Source organism: Podarcis liolepis (genome assembly GCF_965112155.1).
Source record: "Podarcis liolepis genome assembly, chromosome: 1".
Lineage (NCBI taxonomy): Eukaryota > Metazoa > Chordata > Lepidosauria > Squamata > Lacertidae > Podarcis > Podarcis liolepis.
The window spans coordinates 113,888,003-113,910,987 of NC_139554.1; the positions used below are offsets into that span (position 1 = coordinate 113,888,003).

At 40.1% G+C, this 22,985-nt stretch overlaps 1 protein-coding gene across 1 annotated transcript in view; it reads left to right on the top strand.

The window, feature by feature from the left end:
- LOC310691422 (titin-like) overlaps positions 1–22,985 on the top strand; it is a 284,446-nt gene that overhangs the window by 135,494 nt on the left and 125,967 nt on the right. Inside the window, exons 129-162 of the mRNA XM_083471213.1 lie at positions 1,192–1,275; positions 1,462–1,785; positions 3,037–3,123; positions 3,303–3,380; positions 3,701–3,778; positions 4,257–4,340; positions 4,602–4,685; positions 4,862–4,942; positions 6,900–6,983; positions 7,366–7,440; positions 7,602–7,676; positions 7,917–7,991; positions 8,319–8,402; positions 8,882–9,220; positions 9,541–9,624; positions 10,349–10,426; positions 10,644–10,727; positions 10,887–10,970; positions 11,469–11,552; positions 12,220–12,303; positions 12,446–12,526; positions 12,959–13,045; positions 13,236–13,316; positions 14,324–14,416; positions 14,562–16,340; positions 17,415–17,498; positions 17,861–17,935; positions 19,437–19,511; positions 19,997–20,080; positions 20,712–20,795; positions 21,091–21,174; positions 21,455–21,526; positions 21,966–22,034; positions 22,673–22,744. Of these exons, the coding sequence (XP_083327339.1) occupies positions 1,192–1,275; positions 1,462–1,785; positions 3,037–3,123; positions 3,303–3,380; positions 3,701–3,778; positions 4,257–4,340; positions 4,602–4,685; positions 4,862–4,942; positions 6,900–6,983; positions 7,366–7,440; positions 7,602–7,676; positions 7,917–7,991; positions 8,319–8,402; positions 8,882–9,220; positions 9,541–9,624; positions 10,349–10,426; positions 10,644–10,727; positions 10,887–10,970; positions 11,469–11,552; positions 12,220–12,303; positions 12,446–12,526; positions 12,959–13,045; positions 13,236–13,316; positions 14,324–14,416; positions 14,562–16,340; positions 17,415–17,498; positions 17,861–17,935; positions 19,437–19,511; positions 19,997–20,080; positions 20,712–20,795; positions 21,091–21,174; positions 21,455–21,526; positions 21,966–22,034; positions 22,673–22,744 (4,950 nt within the window). The remainder of the gene's footprint in view (positions 1–1,191; positions 1,276–1,461; positions 1,786–3,036; positions 3,124–3,302; positions 3,381–3,700; positions 3,779–4,256; positions 4,341–4,601; positions 4,686–4,861; positions 4,943–6,899; positions 6,984–7,365; positions 7,441–7,601; positions 7,677–7,916; positions 7,992–8,318; positions 8,403–8,881; positions 9,221–9,540; positions 9,625–10,348; positions 10,427–10,643; positions 10,728–10,886; positions 10,971–11,468; positions 11,553–12,219; positions 12,304–12,445; positions 12,527–12,958; positions 13,046–13,235; positions 13,317–14,323; positions 14,417–14,561; positions 16,341–17,414; positions 17,499–17,860; positions 17,936–19,436; positions 19,512–19,996; positions 20,081–20,711; positions 20,796–21,090; positions 21,175–21,454; positions 21,527–21,965; positions 22,035–22,672; positions 22,745–22,985) is intronic.

A 22,985-nucleotide genomic window follows, 5' to 3' on the forward strand; every position in this document is an offset into this window, starting at 1 on the left:
GCATAGTTGTCAACTTTTCCCTATTCTTGCGAGGAATCCTATTCGGAATAAGGGAATTCCCCTTTAAAAAAGGGAAACGTTGACAGCTATGGCATGTGGGTGTCACCTCAGTTTTCACTTTTATATTAAAATGAGGTGTATCTAAAGGTGTTCTACTGATCCATTAGAGGCTTCCATCAGCCAAACGGTGAGGAAAGTGATTTTTGCCAAATCCCTCTTGTTCTTGCAGCTCCCATGCCTCTGCGCCGCAAATGTGCTCTGCGGGAGGTGGCATGGAAGATGCAGAGGGGATGGCAATTTGGTGTAAACTGATGTTTCCTTCCCTGTTCTGATGACAGAAGCCTCCACTTTCTGGGAGTTGGGAAACAACCCAATCTGTCTTTTTCTTACATTAGCAGAATTATTAGTTCTAGAACTAAACCAGTGCGAATGCTAATTCACTAAAGAAGTTCACTGACATAAAACAGTGGTGCAGGATAGTATTCATGTAAGAATTGCTGAGGGTGTTCAACTTCATTCATAGTGAGGCAAAAAAGAAGCAGTTTGTTGGCCTAAACCACAGATAACAGTGGACATTTGGTTGTTTGGCTCCCCACACCCTCCAACAGAGTAAATTTCACAGCTTGCATAAATTATTGGTTTGTTTGTTCATTTTTGGCTTGGATGACTGCTACAGTTGTCCCATCCCATAAAGCTGAAGGCTTAAATCTTCCCACATAATCTCTTCTAGAATGTAGAAATTTCTTCAAAATGTCAGTAACCTAAACAGAGACTTGGCATAATACCCACTTAATGTAACCAGACTTTCAATGACTTCCATCCCTTTGATTTACCAGACATAGCAGCTTGCAATGAAAGTCCCTATGTATTATCTTGAAAAATTACTGTAGATTACTGTCTAGAGTATTTCTAGGTAATAGCACCTGAAAAAATGGGCAGCTTTCCAGTATGTTAGACATATAGACTCCACTGATCCTAACAACAAAATGGTGTATATGCACTACACCAGTAAGAAGACGGATGTATAAAGACTATACCTGCAACTATGCGTTAGCCACATCTTGTCCAAATGTTTGTTCATTTGTCTGGCAACTTAAATGTTTGTTTCTGTCAAATTTCCTACTGCTCTTTATGGCCTTCTGTACCTTTACCATCAAAGTTCTGAAACATAAATATACTGTGTCTTTAAAGTTCCCGAAGAACCTGAGAGAATTCCCACAAAACAGAAAATGCCCATATCAATTGCCGCTAAAGTGAAGAAACCTCCAGCTAAAGGTACATTTAATATTGTGCCAATGTGTGCTCTTTGTGTGCCATAAGTGTATACTTATGTATACGTCTGCTGATGTATATCTGAGTGTTCTTGTCCTAGCTTGATTCTTTCATTGCACTGAAATTTGGTTCTTAGTATGCGTTTAATAATACGTTAGCTAAGACTCTTGAAAATTCGTATTTTTTAAGTGCCTGAAGTCCGTAAGACCGTTACTCGAAAAGAAGTGGTTCATGTGGAAGTTCCCCAATATGAAGAGGAGGAAGAGGCTCCCCAATATGAAGAGGAGGAAGTCACACAATATGAAGAGGAAGTCACACAATATGAGGAGGAAGTCACACAATATGAGAAAGAAGTCTCTCATTATGAGGAGGAAGTAACCCGATATGAGGAAGAAGTCACACAATATGAGGAGGAAGTACCTCAATATGAAGAGGAGGAAGTTCCTTATTATGAAGAAGTTCCTGAGTATGAGGAAGAGAAAGAGGTGCCTCCTCCACCTCCTCCAGCTAAAGGTAACATCCCAGTTTACAAGTGCATTACAAAGAAAGGATCTTTTTTTTAATGCTCTTGGTTAGGCTTTGGCTTTTGTTCGCTTGGTTATTTATTTGGTTTTTGCTTTCGGTTCATTTTGCTCTCCTTTGTTATGAGATGTGTGCGGTGCAGCTCATGTTGCAAGTAGAAATAGCTGTAGTTGAATTAGAGAATATGCCAGAAACACAGGGCTTGTCCACACTAGGCAGTGTCTTTAGTCCTAGCAAAACTCTCAGGAATATATTTCATTTCCACCCAGGCTTCTCCAAGCTGAATAAAATGTCAATTCAGCAAGCTAGTTGTGTGCCAAAACCCTGTGACACCACAGTTCCCAGAGAGTAAATAACCAGAGAAGAAAACAGCATACAGTTTGGGGGTAAAATAGATTACAAAAATATATACAGAACATCTGATAGCATTGTCCTATGCTCTACTGAATAGTGAGATCAGGAAGAAAATGTCTAGCATCCGATAGTGTCCCCATGTTCTTCCATTGCCAACCACCCCTCTCCATGTGCCGAGCAATATATCTTAACCATAGGGGAGATGGGAAATTTCTCCTCCATGACCTTCCCTTAAATAACTTATCTTTGACTCTTTGCTTTTGAATTACTCTCCCCTCCCAGCATCAGTGTCCCCATCTGCAGAAGGACTGTGGCTTTGTGGTAAAACATCTGCTTTGAATGTAGAAGGTTCTAGTTTCAATCCCTGGCATTCCCAGGCAGGACTAAGAATGTCCCGTTTGTCATTATACAGCCACACCTTGGAAGTCGAATGGAATCCGTTCCGGAAGTCCGTTTGACTTCCAAAACGTCTGGAAACCAAAGCTGCGGAAGCCCCATCAGACATTTGGCTTCCAAAAATAGTTCGCAAACCGGAACAGTCACTTCCGGGTTTGCGGTGTTTGGGAGCCAAAAGGTCCGAGTACTATGGCGTTTGGGACCCAAGGTTTGACTAATTGACAACGAGGAGCTAGATGGACCCAGTGGTCTGGCTTGATTACAAAAAAAACAGCTATGAATGCCCCATTTCACTGTATTCAGGAAGGAGTCCCAACACTCTGGAGAGGACTTTCAGGGGATGCAAGTGGCTGCAAGGGGGAAGAGGGAGCAAGCAACTTTCCTTCAGTTAACTTAGCTTGCGGGGGTCATGTCAGAGTGTTGCAATACAGCTGTGTTCTTATGGTGCGTCTTGGTGCGTCCATTCTTTTAAATACAATCTTATCCTTCAAGTGCCTGAGGTACCAAAGAAGCCTGTCCCTGAGAAAAAGGCTCCTCCTGCGCCTGTCCCCAAGAAGAAGGAAGCTCCTCCAGCAAAAGGTACATCATCTCTTCATTCGGTGTCCTCAAACTCTTGCTTTCAGTTCATTAAGTTTGTTGGCTTAGTGGCGTTAGTGGGCTGGGGATCAACGGTAGACATGCCCTTTGTTGACTCTCTGTTCTAATGTGCTGTGTGAACGGTGTGGTGTCCTCAACAATCTCTTGCCCTATCTTTAAAGTGCCTGAGGTGCCAAAGAAACCTGTCCCAGAAGAAAAGGTTCCAGTTCCTAAACGAAAAGAAGCCCCACCAGCTAAAGGTAAATCAGTGTGAGGCTTGCCCTGTGCAAATAAACTTATCTATTAGGCTACGACTAGGCTATTAATTGCAATGACGTACTTAGATTTTCCTGTTGTGTTGATGTTGTGTCATGACCCACTCTGGGCACGTTTATGTGGTAAAATTGTTGTGCAAACTAAAAAAAAAAACCTGTGTTAATAGTCATTTGATCCTGTTAAATGTAACTTCTTGTTTATTTTCTGCGACAACAAAAAATCTTCTTGTGTTTTGTGTCACTGTTCGCCATCTTCATTTGGAAACCAAATTCTATGCTCAAAGTACTGTCTCTTTCAATTGAAGTGCCTGAAGTGCCCAAGAAAGTGGTCCCTGAAGAGAAAATACCTGTTCCTAAAAAGGTGGAAGCTCCTCCCGCTAAAGGTATTGTCCCCTTGTTCACCTGGTCATCCTTTTAAGCCTGGAAACTTGGGTTTCCAGGTGGGTTTTTTGGGGGGGGTTCATTTCCAGGTGGGTTTTTTGGGGGGACTACAATGCCCATCATCCCTGGCCACTGGTTCTGCTAGCTAGGGATGATGGGCATTGTAATCCAAAAACACCTGGTGACTCAAGTTTGGAGAGCCTTGTTATAAGCAATTGACCTGCTACGTTACATAGCAGGGCTGCAGTTTGTTGAACCTCTCCCTGGGTGGTCAATACCATGAAGGGTGGGCCTGTAAATATAAATATTAAAGAAACATTATATCAGTGAGAAAAACCTGGCGGTTTCATTAAGAGCAGATCTGCAAATTCCCTTGCCCTTGTGGTTCAGATGCAGCACATTCTTCTTTTAGTTCTTTTGCTTTGTGGTGTCTAAATACCAGAAGGAGTCAAATCAATCTGCAAATTAATCTTTTTAAAGTGCCGGCCGTGCCGAAAAAAGCCGTGCCAGAAGAGAAAGTGCCTGTTGCGGTCCCCAAAAAACCAGAGCCTGCTCCACCTAAAGGTATCTGAAATAATATTTGAAAGTTATAAATTATACATACATGTGTAAGTGCTTTACCCATGGTTTAACACAGAGATATGTGCAGAATATTTCAACAAGCAATATTAACCATGCAGAATCAACAAGGATGTGTAGATTTGCAACCACAGACACACCCACCCGAGATATCAATGGTTTTTGTGTTTTGTCTTCTGCTACATCTGTTCTTTATTTTTTGTGATACAATGTGCATACAAAGTCTGTTTCTTGGTGTCTTTAAAGTGCCTGAGATACCCAAGAAAGCTGTGTCTGAAGCAAAGGTGCCTCTTACTGTGCCCAAAAAACCAGAACCTTCACCAGCTAAAGGTATATCAACCCAGTCAAAATCAGTCTTGATCTCATGTGTTTCTTTAATCTTAGATGTGATGCTTGTGTATGTCAAATATAGATGTTGTCCCTTGCCTATCAGCTCTTTCTATTTCTGTCTCTTTCTTTGTCACAACAAACCCATAAATCATATTCTTCAAATTAAATCCTTGAAGTGCCTCACATACCAAAGGAGCCTGTCCCAGAAGAAGCACCTGTTTATATACCTGAAGAAGAGGAAGCTATACCTGAAAAAGGTACATTCAGCTCATCATTATCCTTATCAAAGACCTCTTTTAAAAATAAGAACAATAATATGATCTGTGTCGTTTGCTTTATGTTCTCTAAAAGCCATGCAATCTGATCTTATGCACGTTTACTCAGGAATAAATTCTGCTAGTCGTGCCAAATTCTGGGCAAGCAGAGTTTTGCTCATTCAGTGGGACTTCCCTTTCCCCCCTTTTCCCCATGCACCCCCCAAAATCTGCTCAAATAGTCCCCTGACTTCCGTATGTTAATTTTGAGGGTGCACAGAGGGGCACTGCAGGCGGGAGGAAACGACAGGGAAGTTCTGTCGGGTAATCAGTAAAACAGCACTGGAGACAATGAACGATTACTCCCAAGTGAATGGGCATAGGACTGCAGACATACTTTTAATTGCAGTCTAAATACTTCTCTTTCTTGATCTGGTTTCGTGCTGCAATTTTCTTTATAACGCCTCTGAAAATAATTTTACAAACCTGTTTCTAAAGACATAAATAACAGCACTTAAGTATTTAAAGATAACTGTTTCTATGTCAAGATATTTGCATAGCCATACTCTAGAAGTGCGCCATCCAATGTTGGAGGCAAACCATGTGAACTGGTTTTGAAGAAGACATTGGGTAGGTATCCGAGATCAACCAGCCTGCCTGCTGGTTGTTGATAGTTGGGTCAAGAGGTCACGCCCCGACATGCATCAAGTGTGATGCTCCCTGCAAGGCCGCCTCTCAGTGGGGTGCTATGGCCCATTGGCCTCCATGTGACCTCTGGACAGCAATATCCCTTCCCAGACCCCTTTAACAGGGTAAGGTAAAGGTAAAGGGACCCCTGACCATTAGGTCCAGTCATGACCGACTCTGGGGTTGCGGTGCTCATCTCGCTTTACTGGCCGAGGGAGCCGGCGTACAGCTTCCGGGTCATGGGGCCAGTATGACTAAGCCACTTCTGGCGAACGAGAGCAGTACACGGAAATGCCGTTTACCTTCCCGCCAGAGCGGTACCTATTTATCTACTTGCACTTTGACGTGGTTTCAAACTGCTAGGTTGGCAGGAGCAGGGACCGAGCAACGGGAATCCCCGTCGCGGGGATTCAAACCGCCGACCTTCTGATCGGCAAGTCCTAAGCTCTGTGGTTTAACCCGCAGCGCCACCCGTGTCCCATTTTAACAGGATAAAGGTAAAGGGACCCCTGACCATTAGGTCCAGTCGTGACCGACTCTGGGGTTGCGGCGCTCATCTCGCTTTATTGGCCGAGGGAGCAGGCGTTTGTCCGCAGACAGCTTCCGGGTCATGTGGCCAGCATGACTAAGCTGCTTCTGGCGAACCAGAGCAGCACACGGAAATGCCGTTTACGTTCCCGCTGGAGCGGTACCAATTTATCTAGTTGCACTTTGTGCTTTCGAACTGCTAGATTGGCAGGAGCTGGGACTGAGCAACGGGAGCTCATCCCGTCACAGGGATTCGAACTACCAACCTTCTGATCGGCAAGTCCTAGGCTCTGTGGTTTAACCCACAGCGCCACCTGTGTCCCTAACAGGATACCCAGTTGTAAAAAGCTCCAGACCCGATTCCTTAAACTTAACCTTAACTCATGATCTGATTTGGTATGATGATACTTCTTTGAACACTGTGGGATTTACTCCTAAGTAAACATGAATAGGATTGATGTGTATTGTTTAGTTATCACAAGCAAAGGCCCACATACTGTTTCGCGAATTGTTTTTGAAACTCCGCGAAATTTCAAATGTAGTGTGTGATATGGCATGGCTGCTGTTCCGAGAGGAATAGTCACAAATTCTGTTACGCAAGCCCTAAAGCAGATTCATGGATTGTGGCCTATGCTGTGACCTGTGTTTGTGCTCCCCGCCCTGCCCCAACCCCAACGTGAGCTATGTTTCTCTTTCCGAAGTGGATTAAAAACAAAATTCTTAATCCGAAAATATGTGTTTAAAGTCCCAGAAGTGCCAAAGAAAGTCGTCCCAGAAAAGAGAGTCCCTGCAGCTGTTCCCAAAAAAGTGGAACCTCCTCCAGCAAAAGGTACACTGAGTAACAAAGAACTAGTGTATGTTTTCTTCGGTTGTACTAACAAGCTGACCTTCCAGAAGAGAAAAGAAACTTCTTGTTTGCCAGTGAATTCAGGGGGATTTAAACTGTGTGCAGGAAATATTTCAAAATGTATATAGTACAACATGTTTGTCCTGTGTCACTTTTGTCTGTTTGCAACGTATGGAAAATGGCTTCCTGGCAGAATATTGTCTGTTGGGTTCTTGAATTGCTGAATTGTTTGTTCTGCGAATTTCTTGCTTTTTGTACACATCTTCCTGTTCTTGGTGCTTCTTGGTGTTGTGTTAGCACTGAGGATTTTTTTTAAAAAGCAAAACATATTCTCAAAACACTATCGTGCTTTTTTTTTTAAAAGTGGCTGAGGTTCCTAAACCCGTCCCTGAAGAGAAAGTGCCCGTTCCCAAAAAGGTGCCGTCTCCTCCAGCAAAAGGTATAGCCATATATCAAAACCAGAACGCTTTTGACACTTACTTTAAGTCTAGAAATTATCATTATGTCTCAGAGCATTGAAACACATAGCTAACAATGCTGTGAAGTCTTACATGTTTGTGTGTGCGGTGGCTTTAAATTAAGTCTATGTTGTCTTTAAAGTGCCTGAGGTTCCTAAGCCTGTTCCGGAGGAGAAAGTTCCTGTTGCCAAAAAGGTCCCAGCTCCTCCCAAAAAAGGTATATCCAATCTTTAAAACGGTGTGCAAATTTTATTTTTATTTTTGTCCATAACTGATAACCATTTGTATTAATTCATTAGCTATTAAAGTAGGGTTGCCGTACGTCATACCTGGTGTTCACTTTTGGGAATATGGGAAAGTTGTCTGAATAGATAGCTCTTAAACGTTGCAATGTCATATGTGTTTGTCCGCGCTGGCTCGAGACCAAATTCTTAAAACAACTCAATATTCTTTAAAGTGCCTGAAGTTCCCAAACCTGTCCCAGAAGAGAAAGTCCCTGTTCCTAAAAAGGTGGCAGCTCCTCCAGAGAAAGGTATATCCATAAATCTATACCTATAGATACATAAGATGATAACATTTATCATGGCATTAACCAGTCATTTTTGTTGTTGTTGTCCCATTATGTTTGAACTTGAACCAACTAAACAATGCCATCCTATACACTTCGACCCAGAAGTAAGTCCCATTGGGATCAATAGGACTTACACCCAGGAAAATGATGGGTATAGGATTGCATCCTAAATCAGCATAGTGATTTGTGTCATCTTGTATGTCTGTGTGTTGCTTGTGATCTTGTAGTTTGACTGACATTGTGCAATATATATAAAAAAGCTAAAGTAGTGGTGTCATGTCTTTAAAGTGCCTGAGGTACCCAAGAAAGTTGTCCCTGAAAAGAAGGTACCAACTGCTCCTCCTAAAAAAGTAGAGGCTCCACCTGCCAAAGGTACAACTCTTCTTATCTGTGTTATAATGTTCTTCTTTCATATTACTAATTATATGTGTGTTTCATCACAGTCAAATATACGTTAGTAACTTCTTGCATTTGTTTTTATTCATGCTTTATGAATTGTGTGGTTTTCTTATACTTGGTAAACAATTTAAAAATGCCTACCTAAAACAGCACTGTATCTTTTAACATCTCTGAGGAAAAAATATCTGCTGTTAAATCAAAGAAAATTCTTCCATCTAAGTTTGTTTTTGTGCATCTCTAAATATCTTATAAAGACAATTTATTATTGATCTTTTCTAACATCTTCTAGTCTATTACTATAGGCTACTAGCATTACAGGTATCCCATTTTTATTTTTAAAAACCCTTCTTGTAATTATAATAACTTTGGGTGGTTTTCTTTCTATGTTTGCTTTGTATGCTTATGCACCAGCAAGTCTTTGAAATAATGAAAAATTAATGCTATCTTTAAAGTGCCTGTGGTACGTAAGAAACCCATCCCTGAAGAACAGGTCACTGTTGAAAAATACTTCTATGAAGAATATGAGAAATATGAGACCTATGAGAAGACTGAGGAGTTTCTTCAGGTAGAAGAGGGTGAAGAACCTGAAGAATATGAGGAAGCCCCAGAACCTGAAAGATATGAAGAAGCTCCAGAAGAACCTGAAGTCGAGCAATACGAGGAAGCTCCAGAAGAATTTGAACAGTATGAAGAAGCTCCAGAACCGGAGGAACTTGAGTACTATGAAGAGGTTCGGGAGACCAAGGAGATTGAAGAATATGAGGAAGTGTATGAGGTTCCACCAGCAATAGGTATATTAATCATTTACCTGTTGTTTGTTGCTGCCCTGAGATTGAACCTTCTTTTGAATGCCCAAATTTCCCCTCCCCCCAAAAACCCACCCCAGAGTTCCCTGCTTTTGTGCTTACAAGACTCCATTTGAGGGGCAGGTTTCCCAGAGTGGGTCAAACCAACTATGCTGTTGTTACTGAAGAGTTCAAAAGCTAAAGATGGGTGTATCCTCCTTTAATGATTAGAGACTTCTTCTGTAATTGTGATTACAGTCTTCTGAATTTGGCAATTTGGTTTCTTTGTAAATAACTAAAAGCTCCTTCGTAAAATGTTTTTCAAGTGCCTGAGGTGCCTAAAAGAGCCATTGCTGAAGAAAAAGTAAAAGTTGCTGTACCTAAAAAAGAGGAAGCTCCACCAGCTAAAGGTAGATAAAGCTGCTGAATCTGTTCCTTTGTGTACCCTGAAAAATCACGTGCCCTAATGGGTGATTGTTGTCCTTACATTTCAGTTTTCACTAGCAGATAGGACATTAATTTTAATATGTCACTATGGGTTGTATCCATTGTTAGTCATAGTCATAACAGACCCAATGGAATTAAAGGTCATGACTAACATAGGCCCATTAATTTCACTGTGTCTGCTCTAAGTTGGATACAAACCTGTTAGTTGAAGTGTCTAAGGGCATGAGCTTGAGCCTCTGATTGGTCAATGTGAACCTGGCTTCACTGGGCAGAAAGTTGTACCCATGGCCATGACAACTGGGGGACAACCATGTGTGTTCAGCTGCCAGGTGAGGAGACCTTCCAGAGTGGCTTTTCAGAGGAAGAATGGGGCTTGAGAGAGGGTATGGTTGGATTGTGGTTCCAAACCACCTAAGTTTCATTACGTTTAGTGGAACAGTTTCCCATATATGTAAGCAACTAGATAAGAGAAGGAAGATCAGTATAGCTAACAAACTGGGATAGATAAATTTTTTCCTTCTCTGTTGAACTTGACATTTAATCAATATTGCCCCTATGCGTCTGTGTCATTTTTTAAACCCCTTTCTGTCATTTTGTGTGGCATTTTAAGTCTGTTTTGTTTATTCTTGCACTTGATTCGTAATTCAAAGAATGGCAAACTCTTAAAAGAAATGCATGTTTTTAAAGTGCCCGCAGCAAAAAAGAAACCAGAAGAAAAAGTACCTCTAGCTGTTCCTAAGAAAGAAGTGACTCCACCACCTAAAGGTACATTCACTCTTCGCTATCTTGTGTATCTTTCATCTTCTCTCTGTGTATTTTGTATAAATGTGTTGTGCACCTTCAATGGTATGTTGTGTTTGTTCTGTATGTGTACATATTCATGGTGTGTCCTTGTGTTTTGCGTTCCCTTCTTTTGTAATTATGTATATAGCATTCATGTAAGATTCATAAATAACTAAACAAAAGTATTGTATCTTTAAAGTGCCTGAGATACCTAAGAAAGCTGTTCCTGAAGAAAAAGTGCCTAAGACTGTTCCCAAAAGGAAAGAGCCTTCACCAACTAAAGGTAGATTCAGTAGTAAGACAGAAAGAATATTGACATTCCTGTGTTCTCGTCTATGGTGTTATCACTAACGCCTCAGAAGAGAACTTTCAGCAATGTGCACATTATTTTAGAAGTGTGTATTTCTCCAAATAAGCTTGAGTTCATGCTCTATCTTTAAAGTGCCTGACATTCCCAAGAGAGCCGTCCCTGAAGAAAAAGTATCCATCACTACCTATGAAGCAGAAGAACCTCCCACAGTAAAAGGTAGATGAAATGTTGAATAGACAAGAACAAAAAAAAGTATATCTCCGTCAGTGTAGTTGCGTGATCAGTGTGCTTAGATCACAGCAGTAGGGCCCTTAGATGTTCCTGGCACAAGTGTATCATAAATCCTATGAAATCTGGAGAAAACATTTTCATTTGGCTTACAAAAATCTGTTGACGATGTTGACAACAGCTGTGATTGGAAGATGTCCTAAATAAAGTGATGGCATTTACTGTATAAAGGAAAAGAGGTATAGCTGACATTAGAAAATGTATTTTATCGGCCAAGCCACTTTATTAAATTTAAATTGCTCATTATCCCCTTCTTTCCTGCGTAGGAAACCATTAAAATGATATTCTGCCCCTGAAGTATTTAAAATGGAAAAAGAATTTGTTTAGTTATTCTTTTCTCTGTGTTATTGTTGTCTTGCGTTTAAAGATGTTATAACTATTTTTTTTTAAAAAAAACCAACTAAGAGAAAACTAATATCTTTAAAGCTCCCGCAGTTCATGAGAAAACATTACGGGAAGAAAAAGTTACTTATATTATCTCCAGAGAAAAGGAAGGTGCTACAGTTGAAGGTACATCAGAGTTTTATTCAATTTGCAAAATAACTAAGCTTGAAAAGCCGGTCAGTCAGTTTAGCAATTTAATTGGCACTGAGAATAGTAAGAGGTGTCTGATTTTGTAGACTTTATAATATCAAACACCTTATCATGCTGTGTTTTGCTTAATCAAAATGTCATGATTTAAAATATTATTGTCCACATGTTTTGGCGTGAGGACATATTGCAGTGAGGTAGCAGGTCTTATGGTCCAATGGTAGGATTCTGGCTCCAGTGCTGAATTTCCTTTGCAAAGCTTCCTATCAATCATTTGACCTCCACAGTCTAAAACAAATGCACTTGGCCAAACATAGACATAAGGGAAGGAATCTGAGTTGTTAGTATGCAGAGCAGAGCCTGTTGTCACTGTGTCAAGAAGTGCATAGTAATTCAGCTGCTGTGGCAAAAATCACTGTTTCTCCTGTTAGCCATTTCACTTTTAAAAGCCAAAGGAAACAACATAGATGTCAGAGAGCAAATTGTAAATGAGTTGTGCTTCTTTAGTTCTAGGATTATTCTTTTTTTTAACTTCATTTGTTTTCTTGATCGGCTGGTCTTCACTGTGTGCTATTTATTCCCCCCCCCCCAACCTGTCCTTTGCGTGTCCTTTTGAAACGTCTCAAATATACTAATATCTTTAAAGTGCTTGAACTGGAAGAGGAAGCTGTCCCAGAAGAAACGGCTCCCATTGGTGTTCCTATAAAACAGAAAGCTCCGCCCATTAAAGGTACATACACCACCTCTTCCGCTAACTTCACAAAGCAAGCAGCTACCATTGTATTATCCAGGCCCTTTGTTGGTCTGCTCCTTTTTGTCTTATGTGTGACGTAATTGTATACATACTCAAAAATAAACTAATATCTTTAAAGTGCCTCCGGCGGCAAAGAAAGCTGTGCCAGAGAAGAAGAAACCTACTCCTGTACCTAAAGAAGAAGCCCCGCCCATTAAAGGTAACACACCTCTAGCTACAACTGCAGTGAAATGAGACATTTCACCATTTTATTTCCCCGCCTGCTATTCTCTTATATAATTCAGTGTTTTGTGCAATGTAGGAGAATTTCTTGCCAAATTAATGACAAATTATCCCATGCAATTTTAGGGGGAATAATTAAATGGGATAAAATTCAGATCACCTGTACTAGAAATCTGAATAGGAATAGGAATATTGCTTTTCATCTAGAATCGCCACTCTTGCAAAGCAGAGACAAATGCAGAAGGCAATGTTTTGTCACTGTAATTCTACCATGGAAGATACGTGTCAAATTTCTTCCAAGATCTTTGAAATATGTATGTGTGTGTGTCCTGTTGTTTTGTCTGTGGTCTGCAATAACCTCTTATTTTAAAATGCCCACATTTCTAAAAAAAGACTAATATCTTTAAAGCACCTGAGATTCGAGAAAAGGCTGTTTCACAAGAAATAATTCCTCCTCCATCGGTCTCAAAAGAATTGGAACCTCCGGCAGCTAAAGGTACACCAGCAATTCAGTGAAAGTGATAATGAATTAGCAAATGTCAAGGCATTTAAATGTGCCATAATAGCTCATTGTCATAAATTTTGGGGTGTTGTGTGCCAACGTCAATAACTGTTTATTTAGTTTGTCTGTTTCTATGTGTTTCACAATTTTTTTAATTTCCTGCCACAAACTAATATCTTTAAAGTGCCTGTGATACGAAAGAAAGCCATTTCGGAAGAACAAGTAACAGTTCAAGTATCTAGGAAAGAAGCTACACGCTATGAAGGTACATAATCCTTTAATTAGAATGTTTCATCTAAAAGTCTTCTAACTTGTCAATGCTTTATGTTACAGAGCCCAAGCCCAGGTTGTCATGTATACTAAAGGTGTTTATGGCCATTTGATCGGCCATTCACACTCCATTCACATTACTAATTGGATAGGCTTTAAGTAAATTCATTTTCAAATGCAGCAATAGACACACATGGGGGATTGTTTCAAGGTTTAGATATTATTTAGGCTGCCTTTCACATGTCTCAGATGTAGCCCAATAAAAACCATTCTCATAAAGCATTAAGGGAGAAAAATGAAAACTTGAGTGAAAAAGAAAATAGCATAAGATCCAGTTAATGATAGTTCAGTAGCAATGTAAAAAACTTTTTTCAGAACTTAACTGAAAAACTTTTTTCAGAACTTAACTGAAGATTGGAATAGCAAGAAACCAGAAAGGTGGAACACTTAGATTTTAATTAGATTAGACCAACTGGTTTCAGTGGGACCAAACTTTATAACTAGTGAGGCTAACCATAAAAGCATGACTAGTGCTCAGTTGAGGGGTGAGGCTTAACTTGCCTTGGTAGACATGACCCATGAGGGCAGAAAAATAATCAGAGCCCAGGTGGGGTAAAAAGGAGTTCCAGCAAAAAATGTTTAGGGACTTATGGAGCGCAGAAGGGGCATATTTCAGAACCTTTCGCTCCTCCACCCCCTTTGCTCTTAACAACAGGCACTCTACTTTATATGTGATTGTAGCAAACCTAGATTTAAGCAAATAATTGTGCTGTACTCCTATCTGGTTTCAGCCTGCGCTCTAATTAGCAGAGCAAAAGGTTTGAATTAGTTAACCTTGAAGAGGGCCTGCTTCTGTGACTAAATGAGAAGTATAAGTTTATTCCACAATAAATACGGCTGGGCTCTCTGTTTGTTGGTCATAGTCTTTGGTTATGTCTTTTTTGTCCTATGCTTTTTACAAGTATGATTTTGCATGTCTCAAAGAAAACTAATATCTTTAAGATACAGAAACATTTGAGGAAATGCTTCTAGAAGAAATGGAAGAACGGTATCCTGCCGCCATTCCTAGGAAACGTGAGGTTGCACCTCCCAAAGGTATATTCTCTCTTCGAGGAAAACGTAAAGCTACCAAAGTCACAAAAGTGACATATTTTCATTATTTCGCTCTTGTTCAGTTTGATGCTACTGTTTGCATTTTGTGGTTTAAAAATTCTTACAAGGGAATTGATTTTATTTAAAGTGTCTGAGGTGCCCAGAAAAGGAGTGGCGGAAGAGAAGATATCCATTGCAAAGCATGAAAAAAGAGAATTAGTTTCTGTACATGAAAAAGCAGAACTTACTGAAGTATCTCAGATAACGCAGCCTCAAGCACCAGAAAGGAAGACAGCTGCTCGTAGACCCACAAAACCAGAATCTATTGCTGTATCAAAGCCAGCAGAGCCTGAGCTGCCAAAACAGAAGCCCCTTGTTGCCAAACCCAGAAAACCGCAACCCGTTGTAGAGCCTGAAGTGCAAGAAGAGGAGATAGATATTGCTGAACCTGAGGAACCCATACCTGTTGCAGTTTATGAGGTAGTCGAACCTCGTGTGCCAGAAAAGAAGAAAGTCGTTGCTAAACCTAAAAAACCAGAGCCTGTTGTGATGCTTAAAACAGTAGAGTCAAAACAGGAGATAGCTGTTGCCAAACCCAGAAAACCAGAACCTCTTGTGGAGCTTGAAACAGAAGAGCCTGGGGTGCCAGAAAAGAAACTATTCATTGCTAAACCTAAAGAAGCAAAACCTGGTGTGGTTCCTAAAACAACAGAGCCTCCAGTGCAAGAAGACCAGATGGCTGTCTCCAAACCTAGGAAATCAGAACCTGTTGGGTTTCCTCAAACAGTAGAGCCTGAAATGGAAGAAGAGGAGACAGATATTGCTGAACGTGAGGAACCAAAACCTGTTGTAGTTCTTGAGACGGTAGAACCTCATGTATCAAAAAAGAAGGCAGCTGTTGCTAAACCTAAAAAACCAGAACCTATTATGGTGTCTAAAATAGTGGAGCCTCCAGTACCAAAACAGAAGATAGCTGTCACTGAACCCAGAAAACCAGGACCTGTTGTGGAGCCTGAAACAGCAGAGCCTGAAGTGCTAGAGGAGCAGATAGTTGTCTCCAAACCCAGAAAACCAGAATCCATTGTCATGGCTCAGATGGTACAGCCTGAAGTGGAAGAAGAGGAGATAGATATTGTTGAACTCAAGAAACCAAAACCCACTTCAGTTCTTGAGGCAGTTGAACTTCATGTGCCAGAAAAGAAAGCAGCTGTTGCTAAACCTAAAAAAACAGAGCCGCTGGTGTCTGAGCCTCCTGCACCAAAACAGAAGATAGCTGTCACCAAACCCAGAAAACCACAACCTGCTTTGGTGCCTGACATAGAAGGGCCCGAAGAGGAAGAAAAGAAGGCAACCATTGCTAAACCTAAAAAAACAGAGCCTTACATGCCAGAAGACAAGACGGCTGTTGCCAAACCCAGAAAACAGGAATTCATTGTCATGCCTCAGATGGCAGAGCCTGAGCTGGAAGAAGAGACAGATATTGTGGAACCTGAGAAACCGAAACCTATTGCTGTTCTTGAGTCAGCAGAACCTCGTGTGCCAGAAATGGAGGTAGCCGCTGCTAAACCTAAAAAACCAGAACTTATTGCAGTGCCTAAAACAGTAAAGCTTCCAGCGGCAAAACAGAAGATGGCTGTCACCAAAGCCAGAGAACCAGAAGTTGCCATGGTGCTTGAAACAGCAAAGCCTGAGGTGGAAGGAGAAAAGAGAGCAAAATCCAGGGAGCCAGAACCTACAGTGGTGCCTGAAACAGTTTGGTGGCAAGAGCCAGAGGAAAAGGCAGCTGTTTCCAAACCCAGAAAACCAGAGCCTGCTGTTGTGCTTGAAGCAGCGGAGGCTCAAATACCAGAAGAGACTGTGATGGTTGCTAAGCCTAAAAAACAAGACCCTTATGCTGTGCCTGCAACAGAGCCTCCACCATTAAAAGGTAGACGTCATTCCCAAAGGGAAAAGACACTCTTGGCTATAGAAATGTTTGTCTTGTTTGTGGGGGAAAAAATCTTCTTTGTTTCATGTTAGTTTATAAATTTTGTGCTGGCAACTTTTCTTGTCATACGTAAATGTGAATGTTCCAAATTAATGTCAATGTTTGGTGTCAAGTCTTTACGGTCTTGCTGTTATTTATCTTTATTGTGGCTTCTTCAGTTCGTACAATTAACACAATCTAATATCTTTATTGAAGTATCTGGTTTATCCAAGAAACCTGTTCTAGACAAGTGCTGACAAAAAGCAAAAAAACAGAAGCTCTGCTGGGTAAGAAAGAAAGTAAAAAAAGAACTTATCTCTTCTTGTTTCCTGATAATCTTGTGTCCCAAAAAGTTCCCATGCTGATTTTTGCAGAAATAGGAATATCATTTGCAGCTGTATTCTTACCTTGATGCATAGGCATCCTTCCCTTTATAAACAAATATGACACAATACATCATAAAACATGAGGTCAGATGCCAGGATGAAAGGGGAAATGCTAATTATGATAACAATTAATAGTAATAAACATACCCAAACCACTGTCAGGAAGGTAACAGCAGTGGAAGTAATCTTACAAAACAGATGTATCAGCAGGTGTTTTGAAATCTTTCAAATGTTCAGTTGAGTTCAACCATTTCCATCAGCCCATAAAAGATAAGTACTTATATATATGAATGAAGGACCTGTATAGAGGGGAATTTTTATCGCAGTGCCTTCTTTTCAGTCACTTGAATGATTTGTTCAGATTTGCCACCTGGACAGCTAATATTCAGCAACAATTGACGTTGTGGTGCTTGTTCATATGTCAACTATAGATGTTTTGAGAAAAGGTCTATGTCTATACAATGTAAAGGGGAGCCTCTTGCTTTCAATTGAATACCCACCCGTGTGATTTTAATGTCAATATTGTCCATGTCATTCCATGTCCATGTGTCATGTTCTGTCTGTTGGGACTAAATCTGTTTCACTTCTTCATGCCGTGTTATAAACCATTTTCAGTTCTTCAAAGTAAAATGTACTAATATCTTTAAAGTTCCCGAGATGCCCAAGAAGGCTGTGCCAGAAGAGAAAATACCTGTTGCAGTGCCTAAAAAACCAGCGCCTCCACCTGCTAAAGGTATATACCTCAGTCTTGGTGCCATTCATTCTCACCAAAAGAAAAAAGAAATGGGTTATGGGTTCACTTCCCCCCACCCCCATTTATAATTCTGCATTCTTTTCTTCTTCCTCGTCTTCTAAAAACCGACTTCATTTCTTAATTGGAAACGTTCAAATAGGTTTTGGTTACAATTCAGAGAGTTATGGATACAAAACCTCATCGATTTCAATGGAACTTGCTTGCCCCCTGAACTGTGACTGCTTAATATTGACCACTAACCTTCCTGATATTCCTCTAAAGGCGCCTCTTTATTCCTGACACTTTTGCCTACATTTTAACAAACTGAAACGTAACAGAAAATGATGCTATTTCTTTTCAAGTGCCTGAGGTACCCACAAAAGTTGTCCCGGAAAAGAAGGTGCCAGCTGCTGTTCCAGAAGCACCTCCAGCTAAAGGTAACATCCCCTTTGACAGAAAACAGCAGTGGGTTGGGGCTGGTCCAGGAGGATAGGCATTGGCCTGGTTTGCATGACATGGTAAGAAGAAACCTCAGCTGCAGCTCATGGTTAGTGAGTAGACCACTTAACAGTGAGTCTGGGCTCCAGCAATATACTAAACCAGGCCTCCTCAACCTCGGCCCTCCATATGTTTTGAGACTACAATTCCCATCATCCCTGACCACTGGTCCTGCTAGCTAGGGATCATGGGAGTTGTAGGCCAAAACATCTGGAGGGCTGAGGTTGAGGAAGCCTGCACTAAACGAAACTTTGATTGAGCTCAGCGCAGTGTATTACTAAAAAAGACTATGGAGGAGCAAAATGGTTGCAAGCTGGTTGAAAATGGTTGAAAGCCTGCACTTTTGCACAATTCTGGTAAGCCATAGCTTAGCTTACTGTGTCACATGAACCAGGCCAGTGTATATCTTATTATTTTAAATTCATATTACTTTTTTATACTACACATTATCATCTCTAAATGCCATGTGCTCTTCACTTTAGGAGACCATATCAAGTGTGGTATTTGGATACCAAAGGTGGCAGAAATGTTCTCCTTTAAGCTAATATTATTTATTTGTTTGTTTGCTTGTTTGTAAATTCACAGTCAGCCGTTACTATCAAAATTTCTAGAACAGGTCCCATAAAAATAAGAAAACAATTTTAAAAGATCAAACAGCAGATAAGACTAGCATCACTAAGACAGTCTCCTCAACAGTGAACAGGCAGGTGAAATAAATAGGGTGGCATCAAAAGATCTTATGAGAATATATAATTATGGTTTCCGTCAAATTTCAAATTATAAATTATACATTAAAGGATATAAATTGAATACTATTATTTAAATATCCCCATCTACTATAACTTTATTTCATATTATTATATTTCCTTTTTAAATTATTATTGAAACTAATTTATTGTAGTGTTGGTTGTTAAATTGCTAACTGCTTAATTATTTACTGTTCTGTTACTGGTTTGTCAATGCTGTGCTTTCTTTCTTCCTTACTATTACTTTCTATTTAAATTATGTATAATTTTTTAAAAAAATGTTAATGGTGGTGTTAATAACAATGATGGCAAAAAAGACTGCATGCTAGGTGAGCCTCCCTTGGGAAATAGTTCCACAAAAAGGCCACTACCCCAGTCACCACCCACCTTGCCTCAGAGAGATGGCACATTTCAGATGAGAGCCTTCAAAGACAAAGCCTTGTGTGTTAGATGATGGCCAGTGCAGTCAAATCTCAGAAGCGGCTGCTGCTGCATTCGATGGGATTCAAACGTAACTGGACCTAAGATTACAGAATTAAGCTGGGCAATGTTGTAACTTGTTAATATTCAGTGGGACTTACTTCCTAGTGTGCATTGAGTTTAGACTGCAGCCTCAGTTAGCATTTGTGTCTCAGAAGTTATGTGTATCGTCCTGCAAAAAGAGTAAGCAAAATCCATACCCTTCCTTTAACAGTGCCTGAAGTACCAAAGAAACCTGTTCCAGAAGAGAAAGTTGTGCCTAAAAAGCCAGAGGTGCCAGCAGCTAAAGGTGTGTGCATTTCATGAATTCAACAAATAAGATACTCCTATCCCATCAGTTCCTTACTGTTCCTTTAGTGTCTACACTTCATTTCTTTCATACTTCCTTGTCATTATTCTTCACATAGAATACATGGCAGCAACGATAGCACTTCTTAGTCATGTTGTATATATGGTATACAGTAGTACCTTGGTTCTCAAACTTAATCAATTCCAGGAGTCCATTTGACTCCCAAAACCGTTCAAAAACCAAAACGCAGCTTCCAGTTGGCTGCAGGAGCTTCCTGCATGCAAGCGGAAGCCGCGTTGGATGTTTGCAGCATTCGGGAGCCGATTTGTTCGACAACTAAGCTATTCGAAAACCAAGGTACCACTGCACGTGTTTAAGTTCACATTATTGAAGCTCTTATGTGTCCACCTGCTACCATTCTGTGACAGGATTAACATATGCTACCTTTGGAATAAATGGCATTAACATAAGCTAATCTTATTCAGTGCCTGAGGTACCAAAGAAACCTGTCCCAGAAGAAAAAGCTCCAGTGGCTGTGCCAAAGAAGCCAGAACCTCCACCTGCCAAAGGTAGGCCTCATTTTTAAAGAAAGAATGACAAGTTAGTACTACCAGCTGGAACTTGCTGGAACTCAGTTCTGGCACCTCTCAGGTGGGCGCCATTGCCATTCTAAGGAAACAAAGTCCGGCACCTCTTTTTCTAGAAAAATAGCACTGAGAAGTACACATTTTTCAAACTGAAGTCTGTTGGTGTTAGTATACTGTATATCTGCAATACCTAAATGTGTTTGGGTGAGCATAAGAAGAGACCAAAAACCCATCTAATCTAGCACATGGCTGTCACAGTGCCCAACTAAATAGATGCTAATGGGAAGTCTACAAGCAGAACATGGGCACTACAGCACTCTTCTCACTTGCGATTTCCCAGAAGCTGGTTTTGAGGAGCATACTGCCTCTACTCTGGAAGTAATACACAACCATAATGACTGGTAGCCACTGGTAGCCTTATTCCCCTATGAACCCCTTTTGAAGGCCAACCAATTTGGTGGTCATCACTGCATTAAGAACAACATGTCAGAATCATGAACTCAAATGATGGATCTGTGCTGCAGTTTAATGTTGTGGTTGTGTGTGTGTGTTTGCAACTGTGTATGTTTCTTAAATGACTTGTTGTAAAAAAAATAATATTAATGTTTTCAAGTGCCTGAGGTGCCAAAGAAAGTTGTTCCGGAAAAGAAAGTACCAGCTGAAGTGCCTAAGAAACCGGAAGCTCCACCTGCTAAAGGTGTGTATTACTCGTAACGCATGAAACAGCTTTGTTTGCTCTTGGGAGGAATATTTAACCTTTATCAAGGGGAGAGACAGGAAAATATCGATTTCCGTCTGTGTGTTTTCTACTGTGTGATCCATAAAGAAAGACAGGAGGCTTACTACTGTACTGCTTAATTGTGTCATACCAGTTCTCTACAGTTTTGTCCTTATTTTTGAAGTTCTGTGTTCTACGACTTTCATGTGTCCTTAGTATATTCTGCACATTCTTTGATATTCGCATTCTTAATTGAAATTATTTTCCCTTCAAGTTCCGGAAGTACCCAAGAAAGTGGTCCCTGAGGAAAAAGCAAAGGTTCCTGAGCCTAAAAAACCAGAGCCTCCTGCTGTTAAAGGTACATGTCATAACCAGAAACGCCACAAAGAACTTCAGATTTGCTTTGTAGATGTAACATTAGTTTCACATAACTGAATATTTATGAAAGTATGTTTAATAGTCTTATTTTCCCTCTGAGATGACTCCTCATAATGCAGTCATATGTAATATGTGTCCCACATGTATTTTAGAAAAAAGATAGCCCTTTATGTTGGTTTCCCTTCCCCTTGTTTGCTCTTGTTAATTACTGGCATACATCACTGAAGCCCAAGACTTAAAACAATTTACTATCTTTGAAGTTCCTGAGGTGCCAAAGAAAATCCCAGAAGAAAAAGTACCCGTGAAAAAGCCTGAACCTCCAGCACCCAAAGGTATATCTTAGCATCTTGGGAATATTTGTATTCTTATTGTTTTGCACGTTTAGTTCTTTCAAATTCGCCACCTCCTCGGATTTCTTTCTACTGTTTTGGTGGCAAACTCAAATCTGTTCACTCGATTCTGTGAACAGATCTAAGGAGTGCTGCTTGAGTTTCTTGTATAATCTGTTTTTCCCTTGCGTTTTGCTCATCTCTTCTACATTTAGAAAGCTGGCGCATGTTTTAATCTGTTTATTGTTATTTTAGCCTTCTCAAAAGTCTTAAATTACTGTTGTTAATTCTTCTTATCAATAATTGTATTATCTTTCTTTGTAAACCCCTTTGAGGATTTGTTTTTTATTTTACTTTATTTTTACAATCAAGCAGTATATAAAATTTCTCGTGAAAGTAAATAAATAAATCGGACATTAAAACTGACCAATGTCTTTTAAAGTGCCAGAAGTTCCCAAGAAAGTCATTCCAGAAAAGAAACCGCCTGAACCAGAAGCTCCACCAGCTAAAGGTACATGTCAACATTATTGTGGTCACATGGAAGCATCTTCTTATTCTGATGTGTTTGTTGTACTTTGTGTTCCTTGTTTTCTCTTATGATGTACAAGATGTCTTCTTCATGTGAGATATTCAGAAGGCTTTCAGCCTATTTATAAAATAATTTCTTTATTAGCTTACTCTTAGCTCCTGGTGAGTGATCTGCCATCCAGGCTGTTAACCTATTTACTTTCAGCAACCCTGGCAGCAGAAATTTACTGGAAAATAAACTGTGTAGTTCATATACTTAAGGAAAATTCAAATGAGAATGTACCAGGAAGCATCTCCATCCCTTACTAATGCTATGCTCATCTTCCATTGATTATGATAATTTAACAGAAGGACAAAGAAATAGGATGGCAATTAAACTGCCACACTTTATAGAGATCTGCATAACTTCTCAGGAAAGGGAAGGAGGACTCATTTAACAAAACAAAAACAAACTAGGGATATAGCATGAAAATAAAGAAAATATACTGTCTGCATTTGTGGAGAGGAGGAGAAAATTGTATTTGAATATCGTTTTTGTCACTGTTTTCAAGTTTTGTGTTCATTGTTTTCAAATCTTTTATATCTTTGACAATCACACATTCAAAACTAATATCTTTTAAGTGCCTGAAGTGCCCAAGAAAATTGTCCCAGAAGAAAAAGTACCAAAGAAACCAGAACCTCCCCCTGCTAAAGGTATTTGTCAATTCTGAAATAATCATAGTGAAAATATTTGGGTACAATGCTGCTTATATAGAATCAGTGGTAAAACTCCCATGGGTTTTAAATGGAGCAGGATTCCAGCTTTTGCCTTGCTCCCATGCCTTCAGTTCCTTCATTTATTACTTCCCATTGAAATGTGGCATTTATTAGGCACAATCCGGGTGAAGCTAAGCACTTTTAAGGCTAAAGTTCTATGCACACATCTGAGAGAATG